This window comes from Papaver somniferum, chromosome 8, assembly GCF_003573695.1.
Source record: "Papaver somniferum cultivar HN1 chromosome 8, ASM357369v1, whole genome shotgun sequence".
Classification (NCBI taxonomy): Eukaryota; Viridiplantae; Streptophyta; class Magnoliopsida; order Ranunculales; family Papaveraceae; genus Papaver; species Papaver somniferum.
Window position 1 is genome coordinate 83,662,305 of NC_039365.1, and position 27,180 is coordinate 83,689,484.

The 27,180-nt window shown below is 35.7% G+C and overlaps 2 protein-coding genes and 1 long non-coding RNA gene across 3 annotated transcripts; 2 read left to right on the forward strand and 1 right to left on the reverse strand.

The window, feature by feature from the left end:
• Positions 1-17,273: 17,273 nt before the first annotated feature.
• On the forward strand, positions 17,274-18,002 carry LOC113305720 (FAS1 domain-containing protein SELMODRAFT_448915-like). The gene has a single exon (XM_026554729.1). It carries the CDS (start codon positions 17,274-17,276, stop codon positions 18,000-18,002), a length of 729 nt encoding a protein of 242 aa, XP_026410514.1.
• A 271-nt stretch (positions 18,003-18,273) lies between these two features.
• On the reverse strand, positions 18,274-23,364 carry LOC113301835 (bZIP transcription factor 16-like). The gene is made up of 13 exons (XM_026550665.1): positions 23,089-23,364; positions 22,777-22,881; positions 22,592-22,681; positions 22,370-22,456; positions 21,471-21,557; positions 21,285-21,341; positions 21,038-21,210; positions 20,870-20,924; positions 20,615-20,657; positions 20,238-20,539; positions 19,389-19,466; positions 19,162-19,287; positions 18,274-18,806 (listed from the first exon to the last, which is right to left on the reverse strand). The coding sequence occupies exons 2-13, from the start codon at positions 22,837-22,839 to the stop codon at positions 18,726-18,728; spliced, it is 1,242 nt and encodes a 413-aa protein (XP_026406450.1). The 5' UTR covers positions 22,840-22,881; positions 23,089-23,364; the 3' UTR covers positions 18,274-18,725.
• Positions 23,365-24,480: 1,116 nt separating this feature from the next.
• Positions 24,481-25,648, forward strand: LOC113302886. The gene is made up of 4 exons (XR_003337166.1): positions 24,481-24,622; positions 24,720-24,777; positions 25,054-25,108; positions 25,365-25,648. It is a non-coding gene; the product is annotated as an uncharacterized LOC113302886 (long non-coding RNA).
• The last annotated feature ends 1,532 nt before the right edge of the window (positions 25,649-27,180 follow it).

Consider the following 27,180-nt stretch of genomic DNA (forward strand, 5'->3'; position numbering starts at 1 on the left):
CCGTAGGGTTTAAAATTAAAGTCCAAATGTCCAGTCCAAAGTTCAAAGTGCAAAAGAAAAAGAAAATTACAAATATTTCCTACTACAATTCTAAAAAAAAAAAAAATAATAATAATAAAAATATCTAAAAATTTAAAATTAAAATTAAATTAAATCCTAAAAATTAATTTGTCTTCTTTTCTTCTCTTTTCGCTTTAAGTTTGTGTTTTTTCCAAGTCCTTAGTGTTCCACTTCGAACCTGTAAATCAAATACAAAAAGACACGTAAAGAGGAACAAATGAAAATAATAAAAAAAAAATCTAAAAATGCTACCTAAACACAAATCCGCGTCGGCGGCGCCAAAAATTTGATGTATTTTCAAATGATGTTGTAGTTGTGGTAAAAACTGGGTTCTTTTCAGACTTGTGAAGGAAATAATTTTTAGACTTAATAAAAATAAAGATAAAACAAATTAAATTCAAAGGTGATGTAAATATTATGGAAAGACCAGGGGTTAGGATTTCACCATTCACCAAAATTCATGTGATTCAATAATAATTATTATCATGCAATTCTAGACATTATAATTCAAATCAAAAACAATTGTGATTCTAATCATTGCCTAAATCAGATTTTCAAAACATCAATTGTTAGTCGCAAGCATGAAATATCAAAAGCAATAAACCAAGCATATTTCATCAAGAGAAAACACAATTCATTAATAAAAATCATTTATTCAATTTTCATTCGGTGCAATTAATCATAAAAGGATTGCATAAATAAATTTAAATGAATTTTACCACATAACTTTTGGAAGAATGGCTTCCTCCATCACCCCTGGGATTGGGTTTAGCTCCTCATCCCAAAAACACACTCACAAGATTAATTCATGGCTAAAATAGGTTTTTTTATTGATGTATATAAGATGAAACAGGAATTAGCAATGCTATAGAAGTGTTACAGCGTCACTGTTACAAAGGGGTAAGTGCTATTAAGACTGCTGTAAACGATAAGCCTTTACTGCTTCAAAAGAACGACACTGGTGTTGTTATTTAAGACTGCTGAAGAACGACTGACTATGTGATTCTGTTCTTCGTGTTCTTCAGGATCTTCAATGGCAGCAGCAACAGCAGCAATATCTCCTGTAACTTCTTCTTCTCGTCTATCCTGAACTCTAAACTCTCTCCTAAGGGTTTCTAACCCTTCTATGATGAAAACACAACTATTTATAGGCTTTGAATCACCTTGAAACTAGATCAAACTCGTTGAAAATCTCCATTATTCTCTACGGGCAGTTTGAAGAATAATCCTCTTCTTGTTGCGTTCCACCCTGTTTTTAGCTATTCTCTCGTCTCAAATATCTTCTAGGACTTGGACTCAACTTATTTGAAGTATATCCCACGCAAGAAAATCCGATAAATCTCTCTGACCAATCCCAAATCCTAAACAGAGAAGTTGTATCCTGTTGGGACTTTGATCATATTCCGACTTATCCAGCCCAACTGGATGGGTCTAGACGATTGCATTAGGCCTGTTATGTCTTCTAGAGTCCGTAGGTACCAAATATGCCCATTGAATCTCCTCCTAAGTCGCTCAAATCTCTGCTCAAAAACTGTTGTCGCTGCTGCCTTTTTTCCCGCCAATTTCTGTTTTGAATTTTAAAGATGACCTCCCCCTATCCAGTTCCGGTGTCTCTTTAGTACATGCCCTGAAATGGGGTGCCCCTTATCCAAATTAGGGGTGCCTTTAGCAATTCTTCTGGATGTTTTCCGCACTTTTTCAGGATTCCTCTGGGGTATTTCCGGTACACTTCTGGGGCATTTCCAAGGGCCACATTTTTAGCCAATTTTGCCGCAAAGCCTTATTTATCCAAAAACACCTACAAAAGCATAAAAGACCATAATAAGTACAAAATCGAGCACTAATGATATACACAAATGAGATATATTAGACACATAAATGTGTCTATCAACGCAATCATTCTTAACCCTAGGGATATATCTTCTTGGATACGATTACTGCTTCTCCCCATATGCACTCTCAATCTATATATCCCTAAAAATTCTTCAGAGGAACGATCAGGCACAAGAAATAAGTTGCAAGCTGCTTCTATTAACCAAGCTTTGCTGGACTGCCGAGAACCAAATGGATGCTTCAACCTGATCAACACTTTGATAGAAAGGCCGAAGTGCAGCCAGTTAAGCAAGCCTAAGAGCAAACAGGCACAATCCAGCGCAAATCTGGAAGCTTGCCGTAAGAAATTGTCTTACGGAAACTACACTGCTGCCATTAGGGTGCTTTTCTCAGATGGTGTGTCTTCCTGCAATGAGGCAACACTTTCAGAACTATTATACAAACACCCTACTGCTCCTCCACCAGCTATTCCTGCTGAGGCCATTCCTTGTGATGTTATTACTGTGGATGATGTGTTTGTTCTCAATGCCATTAAAAGTTTTCCCAAAGGAACCTCCTATGAGCGAGATGGGTTGAGAGATCAACATCTCCTTGACGCCATGAGTGGCGCAGCTAATGCAGTCGCAGATGAGTTAATATCCTCAATCACCAAGGTGGTTAATCTGTGGTTATCTTGTAAGTTCCCAACTGCGCTTGGTGAATTTATAGCCAGTGCCCCTATCACTCCCTTGCAAAAGCGTGGTGGTGGTCTTCGACCCATTGCCGTAGGCACCATTTGGAGGAGACTAGTCTCAAAGATCGCTACTAGTAAAGTGGGGAAAGACATATCTGTGTACCTCGACGATTACCAATTTGGAGTTTGAGTTCCTTGTGGTGGAGAAAGCATCCTCCATTCGGTCAACAGACTACTAGAGCTCAAGGGCAACAGGTCCGATACATATATGCTACTCATTGATTTTACAAATGCATTCAACATAGTAGATAGGACTACACTAATTAAGGAGGTTAGATCTCAGTGCCCTACAATTTCATATTGGGTAGAATTTTGCTACGCAAGTCCATCCAGGTTATATTACAAGGATGTTATTATATCCTCGGCGCAAGGGGTTCAACATGGTGATCCCCTTGGACCCCTGCTCTTTGCTCTTACACTCCACCTCATTGTGAAGAACATCCAAGTGCAATCTAGACATACAGGCATGGTACTTGGACGACGACACCATCATTGGTGACACCCTAGAGGTATCTAAATCTTTGCAGATCATCCATACTGAAGGAGTCTGTAGAGGTCTTCACCTAAATATTCATAAAACGGAGGTTTTTGGCCCAATGCAGACCCTCAAAGTCGGAAGCCAGATATCTTTCCCACTGATATTGACAGGCCATCATCAGGAGTCAAACTATTAGGCGGCCCTGTAAGTTTAGACTTACAGTTTTGTAAGGACATGGTTTTGCAAAGAGTCGAGAAGACAATCCAGCTTATGACTATCGTGAAGAAGCTTAAATACCCCCAATGTGAGTTGTTATTGTTGCGCAATTTCTCCGGTGTCTCCATACTATAGTTTACTATGCGCACATTTGACGATTGCATATATCAATACTTGAGGCTGTTGATTACCACAGACGGAACTGGTTTTGGCCCCCTGCAGTTTTGTATAGCAACTCTTCATATGAAAGACGGTGGACTTGGAATCTATACTATGTCTGACACATCTAAGTACTGTTACTTAGCTTCGCAGTTTCAGGCACAACCTGTTCAGCACATCAGCAAGCCTTACAGACATACACCCATGTTTATGGAATTCAATCCTATTGCTCAGCTTTGATGTGACAGCCCCTCATTCCATGCATTATATATATTCCATGGCTGTAACATATTTTGAAGCTGTCAAGAAACAAATACCCACTACCTTCGCTATGTCTGTACGAGATAATGTGATTTGGAAGAGAAACAAGATGAAGCACGCGCAATACTACTTACTGGCGATACCCATTTGTGGCTTAAACCAGACACTCAACATCTATCGCCTTGGAATCCCGTTATTCATTGAAGGCAGCCACTGCACCAGTTGCAATAGGGTGGTGGACATATATGGGGATCATGCACTCCAATGCGCCAGCGAGGTCGGGCTTAAAATTCATCACGATCTGGTACGAGACATCTTTGTCGACATATGTTTCAGAGCTGGAATTTCAGCCAGGAAGGAAGCGTCACTAGGTCTCTTCTCACGGAATAACACTACTTTGTTTCCTGCTGGCTTACTAGTTTACAAGTGGGACAATGGTAAGCATGCGTGCTTTGGCATCACAGGTGTCTCACCTTTAACGAATGGCATTCGTTACTTCACACCCGTCCAGGCCATCGCAGTTATTCGCAAGCGCAACAAATATCTTACCACTTGTGAAGCACATGGATACGAGTTGGGTATTCTTCCTTTCACCACTCTAGTTGAACTAGGCGAAAACGCTACCACTTTCTTAAAGAGACTGAAGAACTGTCTTGCTAACAATAATGCCAACTGTGACACTGACAGCTTTCTATTTCATAGAGTAGGCATTGCACTACAAAAGGGCGTTGGCGCGCAGTTGGTGGCTAGACTACCAACAAACTACCAACAAATTTTGTATAAATAACTCTATGTTTATTTTCAATAAAGGCCCTCAGAGGTGATTCTTCAATAATAATAATTATTATTGTTTGAAAATATTATAGATATATATTTTTTTTTTAAATCAAACTAAAATTAAATAAGTATTTTACATATAGGTAAAAAAAATCAATGAAATAGTATATAAATTAGTTTGGAAATAAAAATAATAATTTTTAAAGAATAGCATATAAAGAAAAAAAATTGATGATATATAAGTTTAAGGGTCATTTTTGTCATTAATAAAATAAGGATAGGAAAGAAAAGGAAAATATCACATTAGGGTGGGACCACTGCTTATATTTTGGAGTTTTTAAAATCTCTTTCTCCACAACTTTTGAAAGTAGGGGAATTTTGGAAGTGTTTTGCATAAAAAGTACTTTGCAAAAACTTTACCAAACATTAAGATGAAAAATTGTTACTATAAATACATTTTGAAAAAACTAAGCATTACCAAACTCAGCCTTAGCTAGGTTATATATCATGTAAATTATGTCCATCAATTGGACCTAAAATCTGAACAATGAAGATGAAGAAGATGGTTCAGAGTTGATTATGTTGATGATAAATTTCGTTAGTTCATTTTTTTCTTTGACGAGGTAAGTGATTGAGTTCTCTATTTCATCAGAAACAATTGATAATTGGTTTAGTTATATGAAATTGGGTGAAGGATTAACGCGAAATTAGAGGGTATTTTGAGCGTTTAGATTGATTAAAGAAATGATTTTTTGATGTGGGTTCAATTAGTTTAGATTGATACCAGAACTGAGTTTTTTAATTATTATGAGATGCATAAATAGATAAATTTTTGTTGAAGATGAAGCTTGCTTTAATATGTTCTTCATCAAATGCAAGTTATAATGTGTTTAGTAGAACTAAGCTGATGTCCATATATATTTGTCCAAGAAGTTTATATATAGATGTGGAAGCAATGATGAATAAGCTGTAACTTACTGAGCTTTGATAGAAAATCACCATGGACTATAGAGGATTTAGCAAACTTTTTAAAATCCTGTTGTTGTGCAGCACCTAATACAACCAAACTAAAATCCATTCTTTTCTTTATCATTTGTCTATCCAGATATTTTCGGATCACAAAACTGAATTTTTTGATATGGATTCAATTAGTTTAGATTGATTACAGAACTGAGTTTTTTAATTAATATGAGATGCACAAATAGATAAATTGTTGTTGGACCTGAAGCTGACTTTAATTTGTTCTTTATCAATTGCGACAAAAGTTATAATATCATTTTGGGTTTGTTTTTGTTGATCGAGAACAATGATCTTAATCTCAACTGTAGCGACACATACTGTTTTTTTGTTTTGTTTTGTTTTGTTTTGTTTTGTTTGTTTTGTTTTGTTTTGTTTTGTTTTGTTTTGACACCTTCTCAATTTCCTGATATCACATCCATTTTTTGAAAAAAAAAACCTTGTTCACAACATCAATAGGTCATTGAACACCCGAAGTATATGTTGAGTTATTGATCGAAAATCATATATGGGTACTGCAAGCAAACGAGTAAAGCTTCATAAACCCCTGCTTCATTTGGTTCTAAATGAATGTTATTTGGCAAATCACTAGACCTGACAAAGAAGAAGAATACCACGAGAGTACAATTGCAGATTAGGCACTATATTCTATTTTTCATCATTCTTAGGAAAAACACCAGACCTAGATTAACCAAACTAATCATTTTGTTTACTCAAGTTCCAAACTTTATCAATTGTGAAAAATTATGCTATTTATTGTGCTTATAACTCTTGCTTTTTAGTAGTTAGCGGTGTGAATGATCTTAAGCTCTCAATTTCATGATCTTGTTTTCAGGTACCATTAATCATTCTTTTTGCGTGTGCACAGTTGGTAACAAGAGGTAAGTCTCTAAACGAGTTATATGCATAATATTTCAAGATGTTTCCTTTTGGGAACAACATATATGGTTCACAAGACCATATTATGGTAATAATGACTATTCTGATTTTCAGTCTCACTCTTACAATAACTTCCAACCATATGTGGGATACAATCAAAACCAATCTTTTGGCTATAATGACTATTCTACAAGACCTTGTGATTATTCTCATACATCGCAATAAACTTTTGGTGGTTATGTAAGTGGATAATCACAAGGATGGGGGGATAATTATACTTTTCATATGTTCCAATCTAGTTTTATGCAGATGTTTGAAGAATTCAAGGATTTGCAACATACATGGAACCAAATTAACTCAACTCTCAACGTGCAGAGTTTCGTACAAAGTGAAACATATGATAGTGTATTTATACCTGTAATCGTATTTATGATCTTTCACCCATTCAACGGGAAGAGACATGGTATAGAGAACCTATTGTGGGTAGTAACGGAAACTGTGTTAACATAAAGAAACTCTTTAGACAATATGAGCAGCTGGAAGAAGAGGGAGAAACGTAAGAGACTCTTCAAGCAATTTCCAGGTCCATACATATGGAGGTTAACCGCCGTGTGGATAATGGATAAGGGCCCCAAGAAGAGATTCCAAAAATGATGAACCTTTGGAAAATATTGATAATGACGGTGCAACTATCTCAACTCATGATCATAATGATCATTCTCCTATTCAAAAGGAAGAAGCCGAGTCCAGAAACACTACAATTATTAATGGTAAGACTTATGTTGTGTATGATGGTGATGATTATGACTTTTTTGTGCATCCTACTCCAAATCTAGAGATAGTCGATACTTTGAATGAGAAGTCAACTTGTAATGAAGAACATAAGGATTAAAATAATTTGCTTATGAAAGATTCTGATTTCTTTTTAGATGAGGACGACTTGGTTATAGAAGAAACCAATGAATGTCTTAACAAGAGTTTGAGTGAGAATGTTGATACTTGTGATGTGAGAATGGAAGTGCCCAGCAATACCGAGGATCCCATAATACATGAGGTTTTGCAAGGTTTGTATAATACTTTACATGAATCTCCATCTAGTGATGATCCTCCCAAACTTGAAGTAGTTTCTCATAGAGTTTGTAATTCATATTTTAGGGAAATACCTCATTTAGGGCTGGAATTGTGTGCTTCAGAAGTTTTATCTGATTTTCTTGCTTCTAAGTTCCACCATATGTGTTTGAATCTAATACCATGCAGGTTTGTCGATAGGAACGAGTAGAAATGCCTTCCTCTTCTGTTTTGTATACACTTCCGAGTGTAGAAAAGGCTAAGTGTGGGGGTGACTCTCGTGGGTTGATAATTTCACTTTTCCCACCATTTGCTAATATTTTTGCGAAGCTATTGATATATATGCAAATTGTTTTATGGGTAGATCCCCAAATTTTTAGATTGTTGATATATAGGGAATCTATTTTGAACGTTACTTGTATGCCTCAATCAGGTGACAAATGCAATTCTTACTTCCTTGTATTTTTCAAGTATTCATTTTATTCTTTTTGCAGTGGTTTGAAATATTGAGGACAATGTATGATTTAAGTGTGGGGGTAGGGTTCCACAAAAAAATTGACGTATATAAAACTCTAAGTCTTAGAGATTTTTAAACAATTTAGAATGAACACTGGGCTTTCTAAGTAGATGAAAAAAAATTTCGAAGATGAGGTATATTTCACCTGAGTCGGGATTAGATGCCAACTAAATAGCTTGTTTAGTGTTTATCCTGTATCGCTCAAAAATAGCTATGAGTTGGAGCATAGCTTTTGTGGGTATATCTCTTGTAAACCCTCACGAGACTATAACTCGTCTGCTAGGGACACCTAGGAGAATAAAGGCTTGTTATACATGCTAAGTGTAATTGTATCCTCAACGAAAGGGAGTTGTTGTATTTTAGGTTTGTTTTGTTTTCTCGAGGACTAACAAAGATTAAGTGTGGGGGAATTTGATAAGTGCCTAAAATACATCTTTTGAATATCAATTATTTATACTTTTCTTAACTATTTCTCTTGTATTTTTTGTATATTATACTTCTTTTGCATTTTTGTAGATACTTTGGAGTCATGCCAAAAGAAATAAGGTAAAAAAACGTTAAATTCATTACTTGGTGATCATGGGAGTTGAGAACAAAGTACTACTGAAGCACCTGGTTGTTTCTACTCGGGCCTATGGACAACTCTTCAGAACTGTTATGGACAGACAACATTTAGATAGGGAGAACCTCCCTTCTTATAAGCTTGTACCAGAAAACTAGGTCGAGAGTTATTCTCCGGTCACAACCCAGTTCTTTTGTCGTTTCTCCTTGTGTTGAACCAAGTTTGTTGTCACTCGAGCCATGGTTCCCGTGAGAGGTTGATACACCACCAACTTTTTCTTAAGCAACATGTATGAACTAAAATCGAATATAATTCTGAGATTCAACTTAATGAATCTCAATCAAGGAATTATACGAATAGCTTATATCGATTTCTATCATAATTAGAAAGTTTACAAAACTGAATCTGTGAACCTGATTATGTGTGAGAGTACTTGGACGATTCCAAAGATCAATATCCAAGAACCAATCAAGTCGTATCCAACAAACAAGGATGGATGTATATACTTTGGTTGATTAAGGTACAACCTGTGATATTTCAATTATAAAAATAAACAATATAATACGGAAAAAGAAATAATACGGATACCAGAATTTTGTTAACGAGGAAACCACAAATGCAGAAAAAACCCGGGACCTAGTACAGACTTGAACACCAAACTGTATTAAACCGCTATAGACACTAGCCTACTATCAGACCTTCTGAGTAGAATGTAGTTGAGACCGAATGAACCCGTCACAACAATTCAGTTACAGTCACGCTCCTTACGCCTATTGAATCCCAGCAGGACTCCGCGCAAATGATTCCCTTAGCTAACGTCATTTATAGCCTAAGAGTTGCTTTAACTGAATTGAAGACTTTAAACCAATCTTCCTTCCACAGATAAGCTTATTTGTGATTTCCGTTCTGATCAAAGATCAAGGTGAGGTAGAAATCGATTGTAATAGAAAAAGTCTAGCAAACCTCAAAATCCGGTCTTATGACTCCCGAAGAGCAGTCTGGATTATTATTCACCTCACAAGTCGAAACTTGTGGAATCACAAAGTCTGAGACGAAGATACTTTTTGGTTTTTATCTATATTGTTTGAGTGTGAAATTCAACGATCTAAACAATACTCGAACTATCAAGATAAAGAGAGTTATATCTGGCTTCACGAATCCCCAAGTGAAGTCTTTTTAGTCGCTAAACCCTTAAAGGGTTTGAAGGAGAGCATGACTCTAGTTTAAAACTAGGACACACAAGAATAGCGTTAGGGATTCAAAAATCCCATCTGTTAGAAGTTCTCATTTTATAGACTTTCACGACCAAGGTTGCTTTAGGTTTAAGCTAAGATAACTTTGGAACCAAGCAATCAATAATCACCATTAGATGAAAAACTTGACTTGAGATTAACATATCAGAATATGCACTCTGGTTAGGATGGACCGTAACCGAACCGTGTATAATGACATGTTCATGTAGGTTAGCCGAAACTATCCAATTGAACTATATACTTAACCATTTTCATATAACACTTTAAGACTTTTCATGAATAATACATATGATCAAAAATGTCTAGATAATGTTTTTAGAGAGTTGATCAAATGTCGATTATCTCATAGAAATAATTTTGATGCATCTGAAAATATTCAACAGGGTAAGTACATGTACTGTACATGTTTGTGAATGTCTTTGTCATGGTACGTGTACCGGTATGGATACCCTTAAGACAAAAAACAACTTCAGGAAGTCACATATATTTTATGGTTTGCATACCTGGTATGCATATCCTTTTCGGTATCAAAACCAACAGATCTTTTCTGGTTTGCGTACTGGGTGTGCGTACCGTTCCTGGTTCACGAGTCATGAACTTTTTGCGGTACGGATACCGGGTATGTGTATCACAAAGTCGCTGCCGAACTATAGCTACGGAGGTACGTGTACAGGGTACTGGGTACATGTACAGTTCTCCCAGTATGTGAACTGGTATGGACACTGTCATGTATCCAGATTAATAGTAGTTTTATATCTCTCTAATAGTCAATATGAATGACACATATCACTATTCCGGGATATTTTAAAATGATTAAATCTTGAATCATAATTTAATTCATGAACAATAAAATTTTCTTAACCAAATTCATCAAGTACGAACAAATGTTCTTAAGTATAAGTAGTCATATTCCGAGAACAATATATAAGATAAAGTTGACTCGAAATTTCTGTTATGCATGTACTGTCTAATTTAGTCATGCGATAATGTCTCATAGATAAAAGGTGAAAACTTGAAAAACAGGCGGTTCAGTCTTCACTTACCTTTTGATGTTGAAGTTCTCCAAAGCTCCCGTCGATCTTCACCTTCAACTGATAGAACGCAGAGATATCCGATTCTCAACTACACACTTCTATCATAATCCGAGACTGACTACATGTAGACTAGAAATTAAGATATAATTTTGACAACAAGATTGAGATAGCAACACTTGTGAGTTCGACCGAGCAATGCTCTAACACAATGGAGTCCGTGAAACTGATTGTTAAGAAGAGTACATGGACGATCTCAAAAATCAATATCCAAGATAAATCAGGTGGTATCCAACATATTCAGATCTGAAGTTTTCCAAGTATGAAACTTGTTATCTATCTTTCAAGATACGAATTTTACAAAAAAAAAGTCTCTTAATTAATATTATTTATACGGATGTATCTACTAGAATTGAATAATACTACTTGTATAAATCATATTATAAAGATAAAAAATATAATGCGAAAAGGAAAAAACACAAGACACCAGAAGTTTTGTTAACGAGGAAACGGCAATTGCAGAAAAACCCCAGGACCTCGTCCAAATTTGAACACCAATTGTATTAAGCAGCTACAGACACTAGCCTACTATCATACTTCAGACTGGAATGCAGTTGAGACCGAATCCACCCTCTAAGCGACTCAGTTACAATCTCGCTCCTTACGTCTCTTGAACCTCGCAAAGCTCTACGCATTTGATTCCCTTAGCTGACGTCCTTTACAACCTATGATTTGCTTCAGCCTAAGTTAAGACTTTTGATACCAATCTACCTCTAACAGATAAGCCTATTTGATTTCCTTTTAGATTAAAGATCAAGGCTTGGAAATCTGTTTGTAGTAGACAGATCTAGCAAACCTCATAAATTCTGAACACTTATACTTCATTAGATGAGAAGCATGGATTCTTAAGCACCTCTCAAGAAAAATATTGAACTAATCAATTAAGAATAGTTTCCAGATATCTATCTTGAGAAATCACAAAGTCTGATACGAATAGAACTATGTGATTCTATCTATCTTGCATGAAAGAGCTTACGAGAACCTCGATAGAAGAAAAGCAAAATCAGGATACATGAACTATCAAGGTAAAGATATTCGGATCTGGCTCCACGAATCCCCAAATGAAGTCTTTAAATCGTAGGCCTAATTATGTTTTTCAGAGGAAACCTAGGACAATAGAGGATGACTCTAGCAATCAACTAGGACATATAGTGTCAGAGATTGAATTTCCCAGTTGAGTGAGTGTCTTCAAGACTGAGGGTTGCTTAGAATTCAAGCTAAGATAAGTTGAGATTCAGTCAAACACTTTCTTTGTTTAGATGGAACACTAATTAGGGTTTCAAGTAAGCATGTGAGAAGCTTGTCTTGAAAGCAAGACATGTTAGACTTCAGATTGGAATGTAGTTGAGACTGAAACCACCCTCCAAGCGACTCAATTACAGTCGTGTTCCTTACGTCTCTTGAACCTCGCAAGGCTCTACGCAATTGGTTCCCTTTGCTGACGTGCTTTATAACTTAAGAGTTGTTTCAACTTAAGTAAGACTTTTTATACCAGTATGCCTCTAACAGATAAGCCTATTTGGTTTACTTTTAGATTAAATATCAAGGCCTGGAAATATGTTTGCAATAGACAAAGTTATCAAACCTCGCAAATCCGAAATACTTACACTTAGTTAGCCGAGAAGCCTGGATTCTTTAACCACCTCTCAAGAACAATCTGAACTAATTAATTAATAATAGTTTTCAGATATCAATCTTGAGGAATCACAAAGTCTGAGATGAAAAGAATTTTCACAAAGTCTTGAGGAATCACAAAGGCCAATGGTTCAAAATAGATAGTTCACAAACCCGTTGGCTTTTCATCAATTTCAGATCGCCACGGTTCGTGAACCGAGTTGGTGAACTATCCTATATTGAACTTAAGGTTTGCGAACTGGTCCGCCAACCTTCTTGTATTCCAGAAAGTCAGATATATATGGTTTGCGAGATGGTTCACCAACCTACCTTGAGTCCAAATTAAAATAGTTCTGAATTTCCCTCTTTGATGTTTGAAACCTTCCCAAAACACATAGATAAGAATTCATTGCTTAGGCAATTTTCAAATTATCCACAAAATTAATTCTTGAACAATAGATCGCTTCGAACTAATATTGTTAAGGATCAATGGATATCCATTGCTTGAATCATATTTCGATATATTTAACAAGACAAGCTTGACTTGAAATTTCTTCTTTGCAATAAATGTACTAAAAGCCATACGACATAATCTCTTATAGATCGATTGGTAAAGTTTGTGTATAAATAGAATGGTTCAGTTTTGACATACCTTGTTGATGAAGTTCTCCAAATGTCTTCGTCTATCTTCAGTTTTCGAGGGTGATGTCTGATACTTAACCACCAATTTCTATATTAGTCTTAGACTTGACTTAGTAGACTAGAAATTAAGATATAGTTTTGTTCATTTAACATTGACAACAAGCTTGAGATGACAAAAATTGGGAGTTCAACCGAGCAGTGCTCTAACAATAACCATCCAGGAGCTGAGAACTAAAACATAATACACGTTTTTTTTCGTAGCCCAAGCAGCTAGGTGATGATGCTCTCTATTACAATTTCTCAGAATAAAACGAAATAACCATCCAAGAGATGAGAACTAAAACATAATACACGTTTGTTTTCATAGCTCAAGCAACTAAGTGATGCACTCCGATATTACAAATTCTCAGAATAAAACGACATTGAAAGCTCTTAATACTAGAAACTTGGAATTCAACATTTTTCCTTCAAGCATGGAGGTAGTAGACCCATCAAAAATCTCATAGAGAATTTTTCTATCGAGACACGAGCATCACTCTCCAAGAAAACATGTGAAATCTTTAGTCCCGCAGTTTTCTTCTGAGCAATAATTCTGCCATGTAGCTCTCCTACTTATTTCGCAAAGACATGAAAATAGACAATAGGAATATTAGCCCCCTACCATGATGAGAATTGAGATACCTTGTGATTAGCTAATTACACCATATTATTGGACAAGTCCACTATATCCCCCTTTAACTCTATTTGTTAAACTCGATTCCATAAAAAGTTGTATCTAAATCAAATTCAAGCAAGAGAAAAAGTCAACTCTCAAAGTTGCATAGAGCGAGGGGTGAGGATTGGAGGAGTTTAGAAATTTTGGTCAAATCTGGTGCGACGGTATAGAAAATACCATTTTAGTCCCAAAATTTACAAAACATTCCTTCGTATGAAGGAGTGTTGAAAAGGAAACTATAAGCGCATTACCAACATTGGATGTAAAAAATTCTATATGGAAGTCTTATAAAAACCTTGATCTATGAGAGTATAGGACCTCGTAGCTAATAAACTATCTCTAATAGTATATGAGTTAACCTTTAGAACATCTTATGTGATAAAATATTTACCGGAATAAACATGGAGGGCATTCATGAAGTTTAGTTAAGACTTTCTTTAAAAACCTTTGTATTTAGTATATCATCCATCCTATTTTGTAGGACGGAGATGAAGTTATTTTGTATGGGAATCTAAAATGTTATGTATCATGAAAAATTAAAATCTGCGCCTTATATCAGAGATTATCTGAGCCTAAATATGAGCAGCTTGGATGCATCTTCAGCCAAAAAGAAGTGGGACGGGATTGTTTTCTTCACCAATCACTCTATCATTTGTTTTATTCACCCATCACTGAAATCATTTTTTCCGGGAAACTCACTCTATCAGATCTACTCTCTTTCATTTATCAGATCTACTCTCTTTCATTTTAAAAAAAGATAGTGTCACAGCCCTTGCTCTTAAAATGGCTTCGTTTACGCCCATGGTCTAGATCCAAATTTCAGAAACACAATTCTCCATAATACCAATACTGAACCTATTTGTGGTGTGTGAAAAAAAGAACCAAGTAACCTATGGTTGTTGCAAGGTAATTGTTCTCATGAAAGATTCCATCCACTCCGGTGGATGACTATGTTGTATTGGGTTAGGCGAGGCGCCTGGCCCTTCGCCTAGCCTAGGCTCTCTAGGCGCCCAGAGAAAAATTAGAAAACAAAAAATTTGGTCATACTTGGGTGCCTAAGGCGTTTTATTGTCTAGGCGCCCTTTGGGCGACTCGCCTAGGGCGCCTTTTACAACATATGTGGATGATCCACGCCTATAAAATTTTATTCCTTGTTAACCTACAGTTTAACCTTTTGTTGGTAACCTGTTATAGAGGCGGGATGGTTTATTAGAGAAGCGGCAGTGTGATAGTAATGTCCCTCTAGTTGGTTAGGAAATATCCTATAGGGGGTGTAAATTAACTAGATTACCCTCCCCATTTTTTAACCTAAATCAAAGCTAAATTGAAAATTTGTTTTCTTTCTTCTTCTCTTCTTCTCTTCTCCTCCTTCCATCAACCGTAACCTCCATTAAAACTCAAAATTTCATCGTCTTAGATTAATCGACGACTCGAAAATTAAAATTTCATCGTCTTCGATTAATCGACGATTCGAAAATTAATCAAGTGTAGTGTAATGACTTATATGAGGTATGTTTTGAAAACCCAGTTACGATTTGGTTTATTTTGTTCGATTTAAGTTTAATTTCTATCGAAAATTAGGGTTTCAGATGAAAATTGAAATTGAAATTTCTGGGTTTATGTAAGTTACGGTTGATTTTAACTCAATTACGAACTGTAACTGGATATTTTGATGTTGTTACGGTTGGTAATAGTTAAATTACCAACCGTATGTTCTTATATCTGAGAATTTTCTTCAGTTACGGTTCGTATCGAGCATTTGATTACCAACCGTAACTGAGTTACGGTTCGTATCGAGCATTTAGTTACCAACCGTAACTGGTTTTACGATTGGGTTTTCTTCAAATTTAACCAGTTACGGTTGGTAGTTCATCTTTTACGAACCGTAACTTCGATTTACGGTTGGTTATGAGCACAATTCCATCCGTAATCAGCTCTGAAAATGTAAAAAAATTGAACTTTTTACGTACTTTAGATAACTTTGAGCAATAAAAAGCTAGTTGGGACTAATTTAGAAGTATACCGATCATTTTCAGGTCCTGGTTCTTCATTTTGTTGGTTAATTTCTTCAGTTGATTGAGATTGACCTTCTCCTCTAAACTTTTTTTTTAACTCTAAAAATCTGATTTTGATTTTGATTTCGAGTATAAGTGAAATTAATCATTAACACTAAACTTGATTATCATCACTAAACTAGGTTATCAATTATGAGGGTTAATTTGTCATTTCCAGTATTTTTTATAAGGGACACCTTGAATGATCATGTAATGACCCTTTTTGTCCTATTAGAATGCAACCCCTCTAATAAACCAAACCATGCCGCCCTTATAACGGGTTATTTTTGTTGAGGGGTAAAAAAACTAATGAAAAAAAAAAACATTTTAGATTCAGATTATGGACCACTTCCTCCTGAAGAAAAATCCCCCCACAAGGCAAGTTCAGTTCAGAAAGCACAATACTTAACCGTGTATGCCATATCATGTAACTTGTGAATTATGATTTTATGGAACACACTTGGTTGTGTCAGTTCAACAAGCACAATACTCCTTGGCATCAGCTGTGAGGAAAAACGGGAAAAACAGTTCTGTAGAGTCTTCCAGGCCTAGTGTTAAGATTAAAATCTGTAATTGGTTACCAAGTCCACAGTCAACTTCAACAACTGCTAGAGAATTATTTTGACGATAAACCAGAATTCTTGAGCTGGTACAAAGTGAAGATTTTATCAGAACTGTAAGGGATTGCAGAAAGGTATTCTTCAAATGGTGCAGAGACGATTGAATCATCAATTATCGCAAAATGCCTAAGCATGCAAAGAGAAGAAACAATCAGCTCACTCCTTATAACAGATATAGTTTAATAATTGATTCAGATACAAAAGGCCATTTGCATAAACTAGTGTACAGATTAACATTCTGAGGTATGTATCCTCATTTTATTTTGGTAATGGTCCACATATTCGAGCACTGATGCAGTTCATTGAAAACCCCCTATCCAACTTTTTATATCAGTCAAGATTTTGGACTGTTCCAAAAATTGTATGGAAACTCATTTTTATATGCAACCAAATACAGTCCTACCATCTTCCTAAAATGGATCTTTATCATCAATATTGGAGCATGCTGGATTTAACATAATTGCAAGTGTTGCTTTAGACGTCGGGATACAATGACTTATCTTAATGACATGTAAACCTTGCTTATCAAAAATCCTAATCATGCAGGAAGGATGATTAATGAAACTGGTTGTTAAAATAGTGGAGATTCATGACCAACCTAACTTACACCAGATGTAAGACCTAACATATAAAGGATACTGATGCGAAAGGCGGAAAAAAAGAAATCACAGGGGATTCACTGCAAGAGAGACATTTTCTTTTCAATAATCTAACAAAAGAATTCATGGCGACTTACCACAGGTATTTGATCCTGTTGATGATGAGTCGGATATTATCAACATCTGTGGCAGAAAGTTTTTCGACAAAGGATGACTTAGTTGTTGCCATCAAAGAAATGCAGAAAGCCAACCACTTCAGCTTTGTGATGCTTCTTAATATGTTGCTATCAGATAAGTTACCGGAAAATATCACGTTCTTGATGCCCAATGATCGATTGCTATCAAATATCTCAATGCCTGAACATGAAATTGCTGAGTTCATACAGAGGCATTCAATTCCTTCTCCTCTTCTTTTAGATCAGATGAAACATTTTCCCACTGGTTCTATGATCCCAACATCGAAACCCAATTTTATGCTCAAGATCTCGAACAATGGAAACAGAAGAAGCTTTTATCTCAATGATATCCTGATTATTAGCCCGGATATCTGCACCGCAGGGTTTTCAATCAGATGCCATGGAATAAATGGGGTGCTGTTGAGTACAGAACCTGAGCAAAATGGTACTGCATTGCCTCCTTCATCCCACTGTGTGACAAGTCCAAATAGTGCACCTGGAGCTGAACCTAGTCCAACGCAGTCATCACCTTTAGAAGATTCCCAGGATTTGGTTCCCGCAATCGCCCCGTCACCCAATCACACGGGATTCCACACGTCAGAATCCTCACGAGCACTTGTTGTACTGTTATTGCACTCTGTAATGACCTGTATGATACTGTCACTGGTGTACTACTAATTATTGAAACTTCTATGAAAAGAATTAGTTAACCGAAAGACAGTCTAACACCCTATGCACAGTCCAAATGGATGAGATAATATGTTTATCTGTTTTGTTTTTTTTAATTATATGTGCTACTAAGTCCTAATTGGAAGACTCGAAATCTAACTTAATAACAGGAGAGGTACATATGATTGATGGATAGAAGAATTCATGGAATATTAGACTTAAAATTATAATCAACTTCTGGAAGTATTTTATGCTCAATAAAAACGGTCAGAGAAGTAAAGATCCACATAAAATCCTAAATAGAGACTAGATAAATATATCATTAGTACTTTTTGTTCAACAGGTACAGGAAGTACAAAAAGAAAACACTCCTCAACTACGTAAAAGCTTCATACACACAAGGCAAACCTAAAGTTTATTAGTTTCTCCTTTCTCCCTCTCACTCTCTTAAAGTACAGGTGTCATCTACCACAAGTAATACGAAGACGGCAGTGTACCAAACTGCTACGCTCACTGTAGCTAGAGACAAATACTACCCACTGCCGCCTCTGACACAATTGACCGCCATTATTTGGCCAAAGTGACAAGAACGATTACAGGTATACACAGAGTTGGTGACCAGAAAGTTAGACCTTTGACAAATTTTGAGAACCATCCTACCTATATAAATAAGAAGTTGCTAGTGATACTAATTGGGTTAGAGTATTCCCCCATTAAGATGGGGTCTCCGAATCAATTTTCACCTACTTGCTGAACCTTCTCACCCAGATGTTCCTCACCTTCAGATCCTCTTGGGATTTCCCCAAGTCTCTCCTGCAAAATAAAATTCCTATGAATAAGCTGACATACCAAGATTACCTATATTTTATTTAGCTCGTCCATAAATAAGGAACGTATGTTTCCACTTGGCTTTTTCTTTTATATACATATATTTTGGTTTCCATTTAACAAAGGAAGGTGTAGAACTTAATTACTGCACAGATAACATCTCATTTAATGATTTAATATATATACAGTTCTAACAGTCTACTAACATCCAGCCCAAATATGCCTATTTCTCGAACTGCCTTGTGGACTCCCGACAAAGTAACGTTTGGAGAGTATGTTCAATAGTTCAAACTGTAAAGTTCAGTCCTTCGGTAAAAGTTAGTGTCAGGTAAAGGATCACCTTGAGAGAGCTATTCTGGACAAGAAGCTGCTCATACTCGCTTCTGATGTGACTAACTTGTGATTTCAGTCCAGAGTTTTCTTCTTTCAGAACTTCCACACGCTGAGCCAACTCTTCACATTCCGCCTGAAACTCAAGACCAGCAGTAAGTAACCAAAATCTCTGCGTAAAGCCAAATCTGGGGGAGTCTGGAAAAGGCAATTCTTTTATTACAGCAGATTTGGTACCTGCTTGCGTAACCTAGATCTACGGGCTGATTCCCTGTTTGACTGCTTTCTTCTCTGCCTTTTAAGTTCTCTTTCATCCTGAAACATTAAAAAAATTCAAGTGCATTAGCAGTCAGTATCAGTTTCTCTGTGAAGGAGATATGGCCCTACACAAGAGCCACTCAGTGGCCAATCAAATTCTCTTTCTACTTATAACCCTCGCTGGTTGACATTTTCAGTGAGCCTACACATGATAAGGTGTAGACACATGTTCTGCATTGATCATATGTATGCAAAAAATATGCACTGCTAAACAAGACTTCAGAAGGAAAGCGTCGAATCTGAGTGGTCAACTAGGACTCAGCCAGCAACTTCATAGTGATCGAAAGAGAGTTAAAAAAAATTATTATGATTTTCTGTACCTTCATGATATTCCTACCACGATTCGTTTTATTTGTCTGACGTTATATTACTATTTGTTCACAGAACACATTGCAGTTACCCGATGAAAGAGAAGAGAAATATTCAAATGGGTGAACTTGTAAAGAAATTTGTTCCTCGACAAAATGAAAAACAGAGTGGGAACAAAACGGACACTTTTGTTCACGCATAGAGTAAAAAAGAACACTCAGTAACAAAATAAGAAAGCAAGAGGTTACACACACAGATACATAAAAGTCAGCATCACAACAGAAGATGCTGAAGAAAGTAATCTCTTTATTATACATAGCATTGCACTTCAACCAGCTAACCTTTTAATACACAGAAAACATAATTTTCTGAGTTCGAGTATGATTGGTAAAGATATCTGTTCACCGAATTGGATAACCAATTGCCATAAAGACAACTGCAGTAAGAGCGACAACTGACCTGTATCCATAGCTCGGGCTGAACACCCTCACGGGACCCAATGAGACCATTAGGAACCACTGACCCAGGAACAGTTGCTGGGGAAACTTTCCCATGCACGGCAGGTAAAGAGGACGGAGTTGGAGCACCCCAATAGTCCATCCCAATATTTAAGTTAGTGGTGGGACCAGCAACAGTTCCAGGAACCCCCACTGGTGGCATAGGCATAACAGTCATTGCTTGATTCAACATTGGATGATGTGGTGTACCAGATACCTCATTATGAGAACCATGGGCAGAGCTTCCGTTTTGAGATGATTCCCCTGAAATGCAATTCACTGTAACTTCTCACCGATCACAATATCGAATTTTAAATATTAGAAGGGAACCAGACATACCTTCTAACGAATCTTTCCCACGGTGTGCCTTTGGTTGCGAGTCCTGTAAAATTTAGACAATCGTAAGGCAATAACCACCCACATTCTTAATTACCATTCCCAACCAATCTAGTATCAGACTCCAATCACTAAGTTGTCAGGAAAGTACACAAAGGTCTAGATGGCAATAACAATACTAATGGTTTCTTCCCTTTAGTAGGTTATAATCCAACCAACTAAAAAAGAACTAAGGTGGATGAGTAGTAATGTACTTACATTCTGGGAATTTGCATCACTTCCTTCACTTGAACCTCCACTCGCACTCTCTGCACTGCATATCTCAGAGGTAGAATCCGAAGCACCAAAGGTGTTAATCAGCATAGGTAGATTCAGAAGCTAGCCTTGTTCATCAATCACATTATTCAACCAGGAAGTAGTTCATACCTTTGGGAATAAGCACCATTCGCTGATGCCCCTGATGTTTTAACCTTTTCATTATTGTTCTTGCCCGTAATCATATTCAAACTGCCTAAACTGTCTTTTGATCTCTTCAGCGGACTTTTCTCCTTACCATCCGATGACTTCCCATCTGCTTCTGCCCCAGCAGTCATAGTTACCTAAAGGAGAAGTCCAACATTATAGTCCAACATTATGGAGAATCGACATGCGAATTATGGTTTGAGTCACTTACAGAAGCTTCTGGGCCACCTGGAGATGGCATAGCATAAGGACTGAAGGGGAGTGAACCCTGTTGAAGACCAAATATTATAACCAGGGGTTGGTGGCATCCAGAACTGTTAGGAACTTAAAGAATATTCTACACGATGTGAAAAGATTATGATTTACAGCTTCCAGAATAGATAGACGGATACACTACCGGAGGCATTGATGGGTGACCGTACATTCCTCCATGTGGATACATCACATATGGAGGTGGCGGGGTCCCGTATGGAGGCATAAGATGCTGCAAACAGCAAATTTTCAGAGGTTGTTCAAAAATGAAGAAAGAAAACTGAAAGAACCAGTGTTTCAACCCTCCCACAACTAGTTTGCAAGTAATGAATATGATACCTCCTTCACCAATAGTGAACTACATTAGTGCACAAACGGAAAAAGGGGGAAAAGCCAAACTAAAGAGAGACTACTCTTATAAATCAATTCGCCATTTGCTAATGATGATAAATTCCAATCTAAATAACAAAATTGAGAGTAATTGTAAAAAGTATATTCAGCAACGATATCGAACCCCTCTCATTACCCCAACACTTAAAAATCTCAAGTTCTTATCAAAATGGAGAAGACAAATGTGGCACTAAGACACCTGGCCTCATCAGTGCCACTTCTTTAAGGGTACTGGAACTTCCTCGCAAACATGCAAGGATTTAACAGAGTTGCATTATTTTTTCCATGTGGAGAGTCCGGTGACTATGGAGTTTATAGACAATATTGTACTTACCAGCTCAGGTCAAATATTTGAAGCAAAACCACTACAGTTGTCGGGTTCAAGAGCATTTGAATTGTAACATCCAGCACCTTTACTCGAGTCGCATATTTGAATAACTAATACGAACAAGAGAACATACACAGGGGCTAGGTGGTTTCAACTTTCTATTTTTTTCTTCTTAAGTTTAATAATTCGCTTTCATATTACTACAAAATTCTATTACATATTAAATATTTAGCTACGCTAAAGAAAAGGTGCTAATAGAAGTCAAACCAGCATTGAATATGCTAATCAACCTACAGAATATAGATGGGGGAACAATAGTTGATTACCTGAGCTCCCCACATATAAGGATGAGGTTGAGGACTCGATGCAACCGAGGAATGAAAGAATCCATGAGGAGGCATTGGAGAATAAGCCTAAAAAGAGACAAAATTTGAGAAGAATTGAAACCATGAAGATAGAAAAAGGAACTCTAGCAGTCCCAACTAACAAACTCTTGCTAAATTGAGATAACAAGGTTTGAAAAAAAAAATTAAGTTTCACTCAAGAACCTGAAATCCAGTCCAGTCTGGATACACTGCAGCATTACTAGTAGGAGGAGGTTGCTGTTGCTGCTGCTGCTGAGGCTGGGGCTGCTGCTCCTGCACAAATCAACAAAAACGTTAACTTGGGAAAATGAGATTGAAATGCAGAAGAAGAAGAAGAAGAAGAAGAAGAAGAAGACACAAATTTGGACCTGAGAAGTGGATGTTTTGGACGAAGCCGCCTTTGGCGTCGAGTTCCCCTCCCCACTAACCATGATTCAAAGTAAACCCACCTCCAAGAATTTTATCAGGAACACCTGCAAATCTCGACTTAGTAGTGAGTCGAAAAAAAAAATGTAACTAAACCCTAGCTAAAACAAATGAGCACATTAAGCTAGATATGAAAAGCCATAAATCTTTCGGTGTAAATGAATCAAATTTAGTAATTTCCTAAATAAACCAATGTTACTTAATAATATCATAAAAGTTTCATTGATTAAAGCAGCGACAATATAAATACTAACCAATTCATCAAAAGCAATTCCAGGTTTTCTTGGTGATTTTACTTAAAATCAATTGGAACAATGAATTAGGATGATTTAGGGCTTGAAGTGAGACCAGTTTGTGTGTTTAGGTTTAATGAGAAACAAAAACTAATAACTAAGTAATGACCCTCTTTGCTATTCTCGCTCGTCGATAGCGCTCTCTCTCTCCCTCTCTCTCTCTCAGTTTCAGCTCCCCTACTACTCGTAGTACGTACGAGATACGTATAAGTTGAGATGAGACTGTATAATCCTTTCTTCTTCTTCTTTTTTAACGCTCTTCTTTTAATAGAAATGGAATTACTTTTATTATCGAAAGAGAATATCTCAAAAACTAAATATCTTGTCAAAAATATATTAAATCAAGAAACAATCACGCAATCACAATTTTTTTAATAAAAAAAGTAATCAATCATACATCAATCATATAATTAATCAATCGTATAACTAATAAATTAAAAAAACAATAAAGAAAAATGTCTAATATCCGCTTACAATTATCAAAATCATTTTTTTCTAAATTACAAATCCATACTATTAATTAACACTAAAAGATTGAAATTACATTTAATCGGAGCTTCTGGTTGATTCTGGCCCCACCAAATTCTCTTAATGAAAATTTATTTGACGTGGCATAATTGAAAAGGTGGAAAATATTTTCTGGTCCACATGATTTCTTTTTATTAGAAATGGAATTACTTTTATTACCAAAAGAGAATATCTTGCCAAAAATATATTAAATAAAGAAACAATCACGCAATCACAATTTTTTAGTAAAAAAAAGTAATCAATCATGCATCAATCATATAATTAATCAATCGTGTAACTAATAAATTGAAAAAACAATAAAGAAAAATGTCTAATGGCCGCTTACAATTATCAAAATCATTCTTTTCTAAATTACAAATCCATACTATTAATTAAAACTAAAAGATTGAAATTACATTTGCATGAGAATTAAAAAAAAAAGATTAATTTAGTTATAGGTACTAACCTTTGAATCAGATGATGTGGCTTTTTTTCATGTAAACTTTTTAGTGATCCTGTCCAATTATATAAAAAAAAATTGTTAGAAAAATACACAATTGATAGAGAAAAAAATCGAAATCCAAATTGAGACACAAGAAAAATACAAGCATACAAAAGTTGAAGTAATAAAAAAATAGTATTTTCATTTTCATATTGCTTTTCTTAAATTTGTTCATACCATAATTAAAAATAAAAAACATCTAAAGTGTAAAGTAAATTATTTAGTGATCTCTTGGTATGTAATATATTTTTTATATAAAAATATTTGAAGCAATTTAAATACTCAATGTAATATATTTTTTATTACAAAAATATCTCCAACAATTAATTACGGTGATTTGAGAATAGTGTGGCTTCTCAAAATTAGGAAAGTTCTGTAATAATTTGGGTGTTGTTTCCCAAACCATAGATTTTTCCTCTAAATCGATAATTTTCTTTCAGGAAATTATGGACTTTGATGTTCTCTATATAAAGAACTCGAGTAAACGTAAGGTCTCATCGTCTTCGTGTTGTTGTTTTTTTCTTTTTTTTCTTTTGTTTCTACGGTTTAGCTTTTTTATTTCTCAGTTTTTTTTAACCTGCAGGTGATCGTGTACCTCTTCTCCTTATGTTGGCGATAGTTTAAATCCATGTATTTAGAAGGTGATAAATTTACTGTTTTGTTTTGTGTTATTTGTGTTGTGTGATTGTAATTTTTTGTTTACATTATGAGGCTTTGTTGTCCTAATAATAAAAAATCACACTAAAGGTTTATCTTTTTTACTGATTTTGTTTTGCAGTTGTTGATGATGTATCATCACAGCGCTTGATGAATTGTTGAAATTGAATTTTTTGGTTCACTTCTAGGACTTTTTTCTTTTTTATGTGTAGTAATCTTTGTTTCTTATTTTTTCCCTGTTTCCGATGATTTTTACCCAGGTATACATTTTATTGTGGAGTAGTTTCTTAAAAATGTTTCTACACATGGCTTCAGGTAACATGGTTTGATTTTGTTTATGGGCATTTCTTTTACTGTCAACAATCGTAAAATCATATTTAATCATTAATTTTTGTATTCATTCAATTAAGAAAAAATAATAATAATATTTTTGAAGGAAAAAAAAATAATCGTGAAATCCTATTTGTCGCTAGTTTATGTTTTATATATATTTGTGATTGAGATTGGGAGATGTAAACCTTCCAGCATTGTTATTGTTATTATCCTTTTTAACAGATGTATGTGTCCTTAGTGTGCTTAAAAGGGATTGCAATCACATAATGGAGCTAAATGGTCCAATAAAGGCGAACTGATGTGTTATGGATGAATTTTCCGGGCAAGGTTTTAAGATTTTTGGAATGTGTAGCTTGATTGAGAATCCACTTGATCCACTCATTTGAAAGTATAATCAATCATATTTAAAAAGAAATTATGTGTTTCTAGTGAGTGATTTGTGCTCATTGTAATCCAAATATTGTGGCCAGATTGAAATGATTATCAATTCAATAAACTTGTGAGTTCCTGCTAGGTCAGTAAACACCTTCCTCTGGTTTGGTGTAGAAAAATGTGTGTATCTGGTATAGGCTTGTGTGCGGTTTCATCTTAGACAACAGATAGTTTAATGATATCTGCGGTAAATACCATATTGAAAATATTTCTTTTAAGTTGATGATTTTGAAAATCTATAAAATATTCTCATTAACGATACATTGCAATATTTACACCATTTTGATATCATTTTATTTCCTTAATTAAATAGGTAAAAAAAGATATTACCATGCTAATTGTTGCATTATTTGCATAATTTTGGCATCATATTTGTTGCCTCGAATAAAATGATTTCGGCTAAAAGGATTAAGAAAATGTAAAAACTTTAGAGCCAAATAATCCATGCAACAGGAACATCATCGAGTACAAGGACTAAATATTAGAGCCAGTAACTCCGAAAGAAGCAAGGATAAATCTTTTACGTCTTATGGGTGTGATATTGAAAAGAAAAACAAGAGAAGACGAGGAATATATTTCATCTCGGATGCAGGTGAAGATTTATGTGTATTTACGGTGTGCATGGAATTTTAAATTTTGGTTCAGATTTTATTACAGACGCATTTTTGTTGAATCTTGATTCATGTAGCAGGAAAATACTCAAATAAATCATTTGAACATGTAGAACCATGCCAGTAACTGTGGAAGAAGCAAAATTAAATCAGCGTATGTGTGTGATATTTGGAGAGGAGAGACAAGGGAAGACGAGAAGTGCATACCGAAAACTCGGATGCAGGTGTTTATTTCTAAGCATTTTTGTGTCCAACGGAGCTAAGAGGTATGCCGTTAGGTGTAATACCAAACCATGATTTGGGTACAGATTGGAATTATGTGCATTAAATTCATATATTGCTAGAAAAAAGAGAAACATGTCATTGAGAGAGTTTTAAACCCATAAGAGAGGAAAGAAAAACATTTAATGCGCTAATATAATGTGTGTAGGAAATTTGCAACCAGTAGTGACACTGAAAAATCCACGACTGGATCTAGAACTAGCGATAAATAAATAAACCGTCATAGACATAAAAATAAGGTTGCAAAGGTGGGGGTCAGACACTAATAAGGGGTGGCCGTTTTTTACGGCAATATGAAGTTGATCAACACACTTTTCTGGCTGAGTTGTATTGCAACTCACAAGATGCATTAATAAGAGGAGACACTGATGGAGAAACTAATGGAAAGAGAATTGTATTGCCTTCCGCTTTTACAGGTAGTCCAAGATACATGATAGAGCATTATCAAGATGGAATTGCAATCTGTAGATGCAAGGACCTACCCGATATCTTTCTAACGTTCACTTGCAATCCAAAGTGGTCTGAGATCCAGAGTGAGTTGTACTGATTCCTGGGCAACGTGGAGATGATAGACCAGATATTGTGAGTAGAGTTTTTAATTTGAATTTAAAGGAGCTGATGAAAGATCTCCGTGGAAGAAGCATTTTGGGACAATGACTGCAAGTATGTTTTATAATTTTTTGGTATACATTTTAGCTTTGTGTACATCCAGTAAATTAGGTTGTTTTG

Bases quoted from the DNA above. Each gene is read 5' to 3' on its own strand.
- LOC113305720 (XM_026554729.1), top strand. From the start codon at position 17,274: ATGGCGACTTACCACAGGTATTTGATCCTGTTGATGATGAGTCGGATA.
- LOC113301835 (XM_026550665.1), bottom strand. From the start codon at position 22,839: ATGGTTAGTGGGGAGGGGAACTCGACGCCAAAGGCGGCTTCGTCCAAA. The intron at 21,211-21,284 runs GTAAGTGACTCA...CTTCTCCTTTAG, and splicing joins CAGGTGGCCCAGAAGCTTCT to GTAACTATGACTGCTGGGGC. The intron at 20,540-20,614 runs GTATGTCTGGTT...ATTGCATTTCAG, and splicing joins TGGGAAAGATTCGTTAGAAG to GGGAATCATCTCAAAACGGA.